Source organism: Diadema setosum, chromosome 13, assembly GCF_964275005.1.
Source record: "Diadema setosum chromosome 13, eeDiaSeto1, whole genome shotgun sequence".
Taxonomy (NCBI): Eukaryota; Metazoa; Echinodermata; class Echinoidea; order Diadematoida; family Diadematidae; genus Diadema; species Diadema setosum.
In genome coordinates, this window is record NC_092697.1 from 2,331,199 (window position 1) to 2,344,423 (window position 13,225).

The 13,225-nt window shown below is 34.1% G+C and overlaps 1 protein-coding gene across 1 annotated transcript in view; it reads left to right on the plus strand.

Annotated features, from left to right (window-relative positions):
• The window catches only part of LOC140236667 (uncharacterized), an 89,395-nt gene continuing 76,170 nt past the window's right edge, over positions 1-13,225 (plus strand). Inside the window, exons 1-2 of the mRNA XM_072316591.1 lie at positions 1-109; positions 3,533-3,623. Coding sequence (XP_072172692.1) covers positions 3,545-3,623 — 79 coding nt within the window. The 5' untranslated portion in view covers positions 1-109; positions 3,533-3,544. The remainder of the gene's footprint in view (positions 110-3,532; positions 3,624-13,225) is intronic.

Here is a 13,225-nt window from a genome sequence, read left to right on the forward strand (position 1 = left end):
GTCTGGTAAATCCTTAAGAGGACTTTTGCCGGGTGAACACCAGTATTTCAAGCAATCATTTACACTGATATTACAGAGAGGAACTCATGCACCGAGTGTACGCAGCTGGGTAAGTTGTACTTACAGTGTGTGATGTCTCTACTTACATGAAAAAGAAGTAAAGATTAGAATGTCAACTTCATTTTGATACAAATGTTATTTTGTTCTAAAAATGCAAGAAATTTGTCACTTTGACACAGTGGGTGCGAATATTGGAGTGTCGCGCCCTTCCTTTTCTTTGTTAACCTTACATCTACTTCAATTGATGGACAACATTATAGTCATTGTATGAAGGCTGTTGACGTGGAAGTTAATTATCACCTTGATATAGACATGCACATGTAGTTTATATACCATTCCGGGATAGTATGAATGCAAAGAAATACAAAAAACAAAACAAAACAAAAACAAAACCAGATCAAATCGAAAATTTTCAAAACTTACGCATATCTTAGCCGACTGTAAACCAGAACGTATGACAGACACTAATCAAGCCTAACTTTGCTCATAAAAAATCCTTCCAAACCAATATTCCTGTTGTGACCTCATCTGTCAATCATTGCTAAGTACTGATATGTTTAACAAAAGACATTGGAACGCACCTTCCCCTCGACTCAACATAACTTGCATGTTCCCTCGCCATGTCTTTCGTTAGTCACATTAATTTCACAGAAACATGCAAGTTATGCATTTGTATTTCAGAGAACCCTTAAGTCTATTCTCATTCATTATCTTATTTTACTATAGCCCGCTAATTCCTAAACATTCAAAGAGGGATGAATCAGTTAGTTAAAATCATTATTTTTTTAGAAGGATCACGTAATTGATAAATTGTTGATTTATTTCGTGTTTTTTTTTTTAATTTGTACAAGGGCACAGATAAAACTAAAGAGTTATTGAACTAGACTATAGTTTAAAAACAACAACTAATGGTCTTTCTTTTCTTTTTTGGGTTCAGTTCCAGATGATTATGCTCTCTCAAAAAAATGTAAAATTACAAATATAACATCCTGCGACGTATAAACATTTAAAAGGAATGGCATTTCGGTTAACCATGATTATGTGAACGTGATTATACAATGTTTGACAAGTTTGCAAGGTGTACTCCCTGTCACGTGACGCGTAAGAGAAATAATCTACTTTTCGACAGAGACACAAAAAGGAATATTTGTTAGATTTGTTTTACTTTAGATTTGCCTGTAATTGTATTTTCTATATACTTCAAAATGATTACGGTTTGAATAATGTATATAACTTATCATGTTTTGAGTGATCCAAGTATTACAAGGATATTTAGTGGATCATTCTTTTTCCATACCTACTCTATTGTTATCCTTCAAAGCATGCTTAGGTGCTCTAGTTATACTACACTTATTATCTTAATATTTTGCGATTCACTTTTCGTCTTGTATTTCTTTTTTCTTGATTGTGATTAATCAAACAATGTGATTGTTTTACTCATGCTTTATATTATATCATATTTTGTTTCACTCCTTGCTGGATGGAAAAATAAAAACTGAACTGAATTGAATTTTATTGAACTGAATTGAATTGAATTGAATTGAATTGAATTAAATTAAGTTGAATAGGATTGAACTGAATTTAAATTGAATTGAATTGAATTCATCCAAAAAAGAAAAGACAGAAAATCATGAAATAGAGACCCTAAATTCTCACTGGACACGACGGGGTGAAATTAATTTGAGTTTGTGGCTCTCTGACTTCAAAGTAATTGTATTATGATACATGAAATACGAACAACTTCATATTTAAGAGAATTGTCTTATTCCCCCATAAAAAAATGAATAAAAAATATTCAGCCTTAAATTAGCATATGCGTCTGCTAACAGTGTTGACGTAGCTTTACAAAATAATGTTTATCATGTGCTTTGAACCCTTTTAAAGGGATCGTATGGTTTTGGTTGAGATGTAATTTCTAGTTTCTAACATTTTTGGTGAGATAATGAGAAACCTCTTATGAAATATGAAAGAGTATGTAATTCCATGAGGAATTCAACGTTTATTTGATGAAAATTGGTTTTGAAATGGCTGAGATATCACAAACAGAGCGATTCTAATAAAGTGTGGCACCCACATTTTATTATGATCGCTTTGTTTTTTGTTTTTTTTTGATGTTTCAGTCATTCCAAGCCCGATTTTCATCAAATAAACTTTGAATTCCTCTTAAAATGGTATGCTGTGTACTATTTCATAAGTGTTTTTTTTTTTTTTTTTTTTTTTGATGTCTCGCAAAAAGTTAAAAGGCCAGTTCTCATCTCCACCAATACTGTAACTGAAGCTTCAACATGTCAATAATGTGCCATTGTCTTTTGGTGTTTGTACAAGACAAAAAAAAAATGATTGTATTCTGGCATTCACTGTAGTAATGAAGGCCAAAATTACATTTCTGTTTCACACATACACACACACACACAAAAAAAAAAAAAATGTATGTTGCAGAAGTATATAACTAACATTGTAATCGATGTCATCATTATTATCGTTGTTATCATTGTCAATGTTGTTATGATTATCCAAAGTGCTATGTTTATGTATAGATTCCATTCCCAAGAACTCCCCACCAACCAGCCAACCTGTTGAACATGTTTGATTTTAATTAGGCTACTAGTATTCGATAGTTATTCAACTAGAACCTCGACAAACGTGCACCTATAAAATCCAAAAACTGCCCTTGCCCACCGATCCATACGACATGCTGGTCCTGACATCTGGAATTCTTTTTCTCATGAAATACGACGGTGCCAATCAAAACATACATTTAGAAGACTAGTGAAGAATACCCTTCTTTGCAAATATGCTTTAGCAGTACCATTTGCATGGTTCTTGCCTGCACCCCCAGGTTCACAGGCTTATTTTGTCATAATATTATGTACATCACGTATATAATAGCAGCGAATCTTTCTATGTTACCAGAATTATCAATCTTGTATAGCTTTAACCACCATGATGTAGAGTACCCCTCTTCTTATTTTTCCACTCTATCTTTCTTTCTTTCTCTTTTTTTGAATGATTTTTATCTACATAATCACGTGCAAGTTATCCCTACTGGACGTCCCAGTCAAGCTTTTCATAGCTTATGAAGATCCACACAAATGTATAATAACATATTTCATATACAAACTATGTGCATTTTCGTGAATAATGTATGTATATAATCTTAATATGCATTTTGTGAATAAATGATAATAATAATAATAATAATAAAGGACATTTGTATTGCGCAGCTACTATAATAATATACTCTACTGCGCATTACAAAATGACATACATACAAGAAAATCAAATCAAATCAAATCAAATCAAATCAAAAATCGGTCTGGTAATTACTATTTGGCTATACCGGGTTTGCAAGTGGGAATCTAGATGGATACGGTTGAAAGCCTTGTGGGATTCAGAGTACCATGAGAAACAATTTAAATCATCGGTCGACGTTGCTTTCAAATATTTGTAAACATAATCATTATTTTAACAGATAATCACCAACATGAGAGGCCAGGAACTACTGAGGATTCTGTGTCTAGGATTGCTGTTCTTGCTCGGAGTTTTTGTCGGAGTTCAAAGTAGTAAGTTGAATTATTACTTTAATAGCAATATTCTGATAAGCTCATTCATTTCATCCATCAGACGTATTCTATTTTCGATACCTTTAATTTACAGACGTAACAAACTACAACATGATGTAATCGATGCAGTAAATTATAGTGGTGTGGCGGTTAATAATGTAGCACAATTGTATAGGATGATATGTAACATTGCCTTCAAGTTATCTTCGATTGACGATTAACAAAATCTGTTTTTCCTCGCACACTGTATATATCTAATTCAACCGACTTTAATTACTCCTCTTAATAGAGCTAGATTTTATGCAAAAACAAAGCAAAACAAATGAAACCCATTTCTCTTTACGAGTAATATAAGAAGCAATTTGTTTTCATTCATAAAAGTTAAAAAGTCCTTGCCGTGTAAACGATACTTCCTACAAGACTCACCAAACTTAACGAGACTGTGCAAAAGATTTTGTGCAAAGCTGACAAAACTTAAATAGAAGATAATCCCATTAAATTCGCTAATTCACCTTGTACAGGATTTATTCCGAAGGTTCGATACTCCGAAATAATCAAATTCCCTATACTCCGGTGTATACCTAGATATTTTGTTTAGCCGAAAATTCAAAAGGATTCGTTATTATTTCGAGAGGAAAAAAAAAAGAAGAGTACTGCGCACCTTTGGAATTACGAACCGTATTTCGATTTCGGATTACCGAACCTCCGGAATAACGCACTGTAACCGGTGTAAATAATATGGACATCTGGAGACGGCTGTGCTGTTTTGTCGAACTGAGCTTAACTGGCTGCATAGGTACCGTGTACGCCCATGTCAAAGCTACCCTTGCTGCTAGCTTGTACTCTGGCACTGGTAATATTGTTTTGTACTTAAATTGACAGAGGAGAATTACCTTACTAACACTTCAGTTCGCCCACAGTATCTATGGATTGATTCTCACTCTCTTCCTGGTATGCCCTCAATATCAAAACAAAAATCTACGCTGATAAGGGTACTGAATTTAATGATAACAATCTTATAGCATGATCCGGATGTACATTTTAAGCTTTAAATGATGCTTGATGATTTAGCTGATTTCCCATTTACGAGACGATACCAGAACATAAGCATTCGACTAGTGACAGTTTTTTCTAATTTGTAGTGCCCAAGTTCACCGTAAGTCATACAATTGGGAGTTCTCTTGTTCAGACCAAGCAATTCTTTACAGAACTTCAAATAAAACGTTTCAATTTGAATTACATTTTCAAAACCCCAAACCTCACATCCATATAACAGAATTGGTAATATCAATTGATTAAATAGCTCAAGTTGAATATCAACAGGTAGACAAAGAGATGCGATTTTGCTCTTCATGGAGCACATAGCTCTTTGTGCTTGAGTTACTTGTTTATTTATAGCTTTTTTGAAGCTATTGTTATATAATTATTTGAAAATTGTTCCTAAATACACATACTCATCAATTACACTTAAAGGTTCATTGGCAAAATAAAACTTCGGAATATTTCTGACTTTTCCTCTAGAAAAAATGACAACCTTTGTCTTTGTGGTATTAACAGTAAGATGCCACAATTGGCAATAATCAGAAAGAGCGTTAAGAGCATCTTGTAAATCATTCGCACTTTCAGCAAGTACAATAGTATCGTCAGCGTACAAAAGAGTGAATAAATTTATATAAACATCCATTTCCAAAGTGCGCTCATACGCAGCGCCCACTGTTAACTACACCTTATTTGGCTTGGTCATTAAATTATTATTGTTACGTCTGAGCGTACACGCTAATCCGGTAACGCGTAATACGCGCGGTAACGACATGGCGTCCAATTTCGTAGTTGTTCAGACTCTCATTATATACGGCACTGAGCCAATAGTTTGTGCAGCGACATCTGGTAGGAGTCATCGAGTCCTTTAGCATTCATAACATTTGAATGGATTGCGTGATTTCTCTCAAACTTCTCTGATGTGTTCTAATGATATTGCGGCATTCTTATAAACCCCTTTCATAGTACAATACACCGACAAACATACACCGGCGGTAGTGCTGTGGGCCTATGCTCTATTAATGTTGTTCGTCACATAAACACATGTTTCAGGATTAAGTTCATGTGATATTCGCAATCACATATTACTCTTTAAAAAAGACTTGTTTTAAGAAATCATTCCAATGAATAAAGTCGTTCTCGTTGGTGAAGATGCTGCAAACTATTCACTCCCTGATCGGTGTTTGTTTAGACTAGACTGCCAGGTCTATTTCCAAGACACAATGAGTGACACGCAGTATACTATACATTTTCAAAAACTTGCGTGTCTTTGCTTTCCTCTCAAAAATTGTTATGAGCCCATAAAGTCCCTTTGCATGCAAGCATACAAATTTCATAGATTTTCACAAAAGTATTTACACTTTTACATTGTTTCTCATTTAGGCTATGTTTTATCTTTCAAAGTGAAGTCGCAATTCTAAAGTGGCCACTTTCAATCGTAGATGATAGGTCTTGAAAAGTCACAGCAATTATTTCGTGACATGCACTAAAATACCAGGCTAAAGTTGGCTTTTATACGGTCATTTTTCATTTTCATTTCATTTTCATTTTATTTCAACACGGTAATAAAAAGGAAACTTGCTCAGCCATCGGCTGTTATTCTGCAAGTCCGTGCATGTGTACATTATAACAGAACGAAACATAGATTCAGTAACAGCGTAATATATAGCGATGATTGAAAGAAGAACAAAAAAGGGAAAAAAAATCACGAAGGAAAGGAAAAATATATCTACATATAACAGCATATGAATAAAAAAAAATACAGACATTGACAAGAGATTGATATAAAATAAATGTCAATAGTACTCATCGCGTAACATAATAGGAAACGTTATGATAATTGATATGATGTAATAATGATATATAATGCAGTGGATATCAAGCTAGAACTGCTGCTGTTTCAAATAACTCATAATCTTGATATTATCTGGGAGATCATTCCACACTTTACATCCCCTGTACTGTAAACTCCTACGTTTGAAATTAGTTGAAAATCTACATAACTCAAATTTTAACATATTACATCTGAAAAAATAATTTGTATATTTAAATGAAAACAACTCACACAGACTTTGGGGGTAAACCCCATGAGCAATTTTATACATTGCATGCAACATTCTATATTTCTGTCTTATTTTAATAGTAGAAATACTTAACTGATCATGTATCAATTGTGTTGAAGACCTCCAATTAACCTTCAGAACGGTACGCAGTGCCCGATTTTGTAATCTTTGCAATTTATAAATCATCATTTTACTGCAATTTGACCACACTACATCACAGTAGTCAAATCTTCCTTGTACAATACTCTTATAATATATCAATGCTGTCTGTTGTGTTATATAAGGTCGTATCCGTTTCAATAATTATATTCTACTTATTATTTCCTTTGATATTTTTCCAATATGCTGTTCCCAATTTAGCAATAAACATTCACATTTATTTACATTAAGTACAAGTTTATTCTCTTTAAGCCAGTGATTTACTGCTTCCAAATCCTTGTTGAGAGTATCGGCCACAGATTCAGCATTCTTATGTGCAGTGTATATACAGGTGTCGTCAGCATACAGAGACACCTTACATTCATTAAGGCATTCCGCCAGGTCGTTGACATATATAGTCTAGTGGGATTTGGGGAAAATGTGACTATTAGAGGCATTTTTTAGTAAAAGTTGGGAACCGGTCTATTTTGTATAATTCAAGTACGCTGAATCCGAAAATTCCGGTTCCCAAGCGGAATTTTGAGTCTAAGAGTATCTAATTTGCATAAACAAAATGGCTGCCAATTCATTGCTTTTAAGGTGTTTCGATGATCTAATTTTCATAAAATCTCCTTAGACATGCAGAAATAGTAATAATTTCAGAAATTAAGGTGCAAAGACAATAGCTAGGTCATCAGTTGTTCATAACTTTCATCTATACATGCAAATTAAGAGGTGAAATATGCAAATTAGCAGTTTGCTGATTAGCTGATACAGCAATGCATTAAGGCATATACACTGTATATGTACATGTACCTACGTGTTCACTTCTGTTTTTAATCATTTTAACAAGTTATCGGGCAATCAAAAAGTACTTGGTGTAGGAAGAGTCGAATAAAAAATTAATCAATACAAAAGAATTGAATTACACTTATGCAAATATCTATGCAAATTGGTATACAAGAGCTGGCAGGATTCTGGATTCTACAATGCATTGCCGGGAGTGTGATAAAGAGATACAAGAACCAATTTTTTTAAATTAAAATACAATATTGCATCTCATTTGCACAATGAATTATGCAAATATTTTTCAATTTTCTCAACATAATTTCCCCTAGAACAAAGTTTTGCTATCAAAATGTACATTGGTGTACTGAAAAATAGATATGCTATCGGTCAAATAAAGTGTACATAGTGTCATGTGAGTCCGAGAAAAATCTAAAGTACTGGCATCAACCAATTCAGAATAAAAAAAACAATGAATAACAATATTTGCAATAACGTATGCAAATTGGTAATACTAGCTTCGGGATTCTACAACACATTGCCGCGATATATGAATCTGAATCATTATAGTTATAATATCAAGACATAAGTTGATGATTCTTTTGTGATAAAGAGATACAAAAAACAGCTATTAGACATACCCTAATAATCTAATTTCCATAATGAATTATATAAATAGTTGGCCATTTCTATGGATATATTCCCCTAAACAAAGTCTTGCTATCAAAATGTACCTTGACGTATATACAAGTTATTGGGCAAGCAAGTTGCACATTATGATGTCGTCAGAGTCCGAAGTAAATCGAGTACTGGAATCAATCAATAAAGGAGAACTGAATGACACTGAAAGGAAATTATGTTTGCAAATTGATATTCAAGAGGCCGTAGACCAGGAAGGTTTCTAGATTCTACAACGCACTGCAGCAATATATGAACATGTTTTTCTTTTTAGCAGTTATAACATCATGACCTGTTAATGATTCCAGGTGTGATTAAGATATGCAAAAATTAACAAAACTACTAAACAAACACACATCTATTATCTCATTTGCATAATATATTATGCAAATATTCACCATTTTCTATGCATATTTACTACCAAAACAAGGTCTTGCCATCAAAGTTATCGGGAAATCACATCAATATACATTAGATTTAAAATCAAGTGGCAACTTTCATAATTCTCATCTGCAAACATAATTTATGTGGGTTTTTTTATCTATCTCTTTACCCTCTCTGCAGGCTCAAGCAAAAAAAAAAAAAAATTGTAAGAATTGTAAGAAATCTCGTACAGTGTCGGAAACAGAAACGAAGGATGAACTTTGTAATTTTTGTCATCAACGCTTTTTTATTTTGGCTGAAAAAAAAAAACATAGTCTGAGTCGAAAAGTTTATTCTCAATCGAGTTAAATTGATCTACGTTCCTGCAAGGTTTGCACCATCACATTGTTGCTAACATGCGCACTCTGCTGTACATCGTAGGCCTGATTTGTGACATTTGCATCGAAATGTTCTGCATTGCTTTCGCATGCACATGAAATCATCTAAATGCAACTTTGCAGGATTGGAACTAGATATATCAGTTGTACAGGCTGTAGACCAGATCAAAGCGTCCCTACCCATTGTCCAATGGGGAAGAAAGATCAGGTCTGGCACAGTGAGCAGGATTTTCTTTTCTTCTTCTTCTTCTTCTTCTTCTTCTTCTTCTTTTTTTTTGATACAGGAGTATTGTCCTTGAGCTGCTTCCGCAAGCGTTCAGTATACTTCTGTCGGTAAAATGGCGGAACATATTTTGTATCAATCGAGCTTGTGTGATGCATCTTTTGAATCAAATATAAGTTTATTCTTATAAAGACGACTGATAACAACCATCACCATGTTCTTGGAACCCTTTATTTTTCTTCTCGTACAAGCAGCATCCTTGATGATTGTGAGTCATTGATCACTTGCTTTGATAAGAGTGCTACTGTCAGTATCAATTTGGCAGAAATTGCACAACTCCAGTATCTACGGAAGAAGGTCTCTTTAAGGTAGCAATCGGATCGATGTTATCTCTCAAGGGAACAAAAGTAACTTCATGTTCGCAAGGTGATGGAAAACCCTGGTCCTCCATGAAAAGATCCATTTCCTAATTCTTGGGCAGTAATTCAAGTGACAACATGGATATTCAAAACTATACTTGATAAAGCATATAATGAGAGGCAAAATGGCGACCATTTACGTCTGATACGAAGTGGAATCTTCTGTATGTAACATGGTTTCTAATGAGTATTCATTATTCCTAGGTTCTTACAATCCACTGGCCCTTAAAGCTAGAGGCCTGTTTGCTAATAATGTCATTTCTATGATCTGAATCACACCAGGTGAGATATATCATAAGTCAGACAGACAAGGGAGCGTGGCGACGTCCAGTTAAGAATGAATTGAAATGCATCGTACCTGCATGGTGGTTATCACTGGCGGCATGTTATCCACTCATATTGAAAACAAAAACAAAAAGGAACAGGAAGGTGTAAACCCCTAATTTCGCAGATTGCACTGGCCGAGGCAATTTCAGAGTTCGAACTGTCTTGGAAGTTGACTAAGTTACATTCTTATACAGATGTAGAAGGATAAAATATAGGTAGATGTTTGCCACACTTTTTTTCCCCGTTTTTTCTCCGTCACTGCTATTCTAACATCGTTATTTGATTTTATCATGATAACGCGCGATCAGAGTGGCAAAAGATCGCAAAGTTTAAGATCGCGAAGTCTTCACGATCTTTTGTTGTCCGGTCACAATGGCAAGAGATCGAGAAGTTTGGCGGGGACAGCATTATAAAATGAAATATACCTAGCTGTAGTGGGAAGTTTGGAGGAAAGTTTGCAGTCACACGCACTTGAAAAACTTCAAGATCTTATAAATTGCGATCATAAACTTTCCGATAATTTGCCAATTTACCAATTTGGCCACGCCTTTTGAGATCTTGGAGATCGCGATTTTAAACTTCTTGATCTTTTGCCAGTGTGTGATCGCGCCTGTTCTATAACTTTCCAAAACGGACTTACAACATAATTTTATTTATTTATTGGGGCATCAGTAATGATTGTTGTGACATTAGAAGTATTTTTTCAATTTGCAAGGAAAAAAAAACACTCTTCAAGAGAAAATAGAATAAAACTACCTATCCCATTTCAATCTATAGACGAATGTTTGCTATATATATAAAATCATATGTAATCATATATCTAAATATGTATACTGTATATGAATATCAGATGTATATGTATATAATATATATGATTACCATGCTCTGGTTAACTGGGAACAATGCAATAATGGATGTTGCATATGAACAAAATGGCATTGATCGATGACATTCCCCCATCCCATAAAAAGTTGGGTCATGATCCACGTAGAGAAAGTTTTCATCAATTCGTTTGCAATTATCAATGTACTATTTTTTTTTCATGGAATGGACAATTATATGGCAATATTGCAGCTATTTTGTATGCATTATGCAAATTAGATGTTAAAGTGCATTTTGCTTGAAAAAGATATTTTTTTTCCCCCTAGCGCAATCAATTTTGGTTAAGAATCGGGTTCCTAACTTGAATTCTTTAAAAAAAAGCACCTTTTAAGAGGTTGAATGAACTGCATGCACACAAACCTCAGGAAGCATAAATATAATTTGCATACCAATTAAGATATTTGCATTTATTTTGATACCACTGAGAAGGGATTCTGGTTTTTATCTAACCCTCAAAACCTTAAAGTCTATATATCTAGTGTTTTTAACTTCCCTCTCAAGAAAAAAAAATATGAAAAATCTTCCAGTGTTAATATATGATTATTTGCATATTTCAGTACTCATTTGCATAATTATGAAAGAAATATATGAAGGGTTTGTTTGCAAAAACCGATAAGTCCATTTTTGAAGATTTTTAAGGACGATCTCTGTCATAAAGTACAAAATAATACCTTTTAAATTATATATTGGTCACTACATATAAAGCTATATTTTTGAAGATATGGTCAAAAGGAGCAAAAATTTTCTTATTATTCTCTTTATTTTTCTTGACCTTTAATCGCAAATATCTCCATTTGGCAAATATGGACTTATCGGTTTTTGCAAACAAACTCTTCATATTATTTACTACCTGAGAAACGTTTATCCCTCCAGTTGGTAATATCAGTGTAAGTACATAGATTTCAAATCACTTTTCCAGCTCGTTTACAAAAAAAAAAAAAAAAAAAATCTAGAAAATGCATGTCCGAAACGGTAAGAACTATTTGGGCACCCGTCCCGCTTCATCATGAATGTTCATCATCTTCATGTATCCGTAATACCGTGGAAATACATGATTTTTACATTTCCCGCAACGTTTTTACATTTTCCGACAAAACCGAACATTTTTCCATCTCCCGGCGAGACGTTTTAACATTCCCCGTTTATGCAATTTTTCGAGACTTTTATATTTCCCGGCAATACGTTTTTACATTCTATGGCACGTATCCAGCGTTCTGCCATTTACTAGTACAGTATCTTACTGCCTGATGAATATTCATGATCAAGCGGGACGGGTGCCCAAATAGTGCTTACCGTCTGAAACTAACAATTTCTGTGGCTTGGCAGCCATTTTGTTTATGCAAATTAGATGGTCAAGATCCATGAATTTCGATTGGGAACCGGAGTTTTCCTAACCCTCAAAACCTTAAAGTCTACATACTTAGTGTTTAGCTTGCCTCTCAAGAAAAACAAATTAACGATTACTCTTCCAGTGTTAATATATATTTATCTGCATATTTCAGTACTAATTTGGATAATTATGAATAAAATATGTTATTTACCACCCGAGAAACGTTTATCCCTTAAATTGGTAATTCTATTCTCTGTACAAACATTTCAAATCACTTTTTTCCAGCTCGTTTGCAAGAAAAAATTATAGAAAATGGGTGTCTGAAACTGATAATGTCTGTGGCTTGGCAGCCATTTTGTTTATGCAAATTAGATGGTCAAGATCGGTGAATTTCGCTAGGGTACCGGACTTTTCCTAACCCTCAAAACGTTTGCCCCCCCCCCCAAAAAAAAAAAAAAAATAAATGTCAAAATTACTCTTCCAGTGTTAATGTATATATATATTTATCTGCATATTTCAGTACTAATTTGCATAATTATGAATAAAATATACTATTTACCACCCTAGAAACGTTTATCCCTTAAATTGGTAATTCTATTCTCTGAACAAACATTTCAAATCACTTTTTTCCAGCTCGTTTGCAAAAAATTTCTTGAGAATGCGTGTCTAAAACTGATCATTTCTGTGGCTTGGCAGCCATTTTGTTTATGCAAATTAGATGGTCAAGATCGGTGAATTTCGCTTGGGAACCGGATTTTTCGGATTCAGCATACTCAAATTAGGTAAAAGAGACCGGTTCCCAACTTTTACTCAAATCCCGCTAGACTAACAGTGTCGAATGCCTTTTTCAGGTCCAATGTTACTACCCCAACTAGATTACCTCTCGAGCTTGTCTAGCCATTCCTCTGTTACTTTTAACAGTGCAGTGGAAGTCGAATTATCAGGGCGAAAACCAGA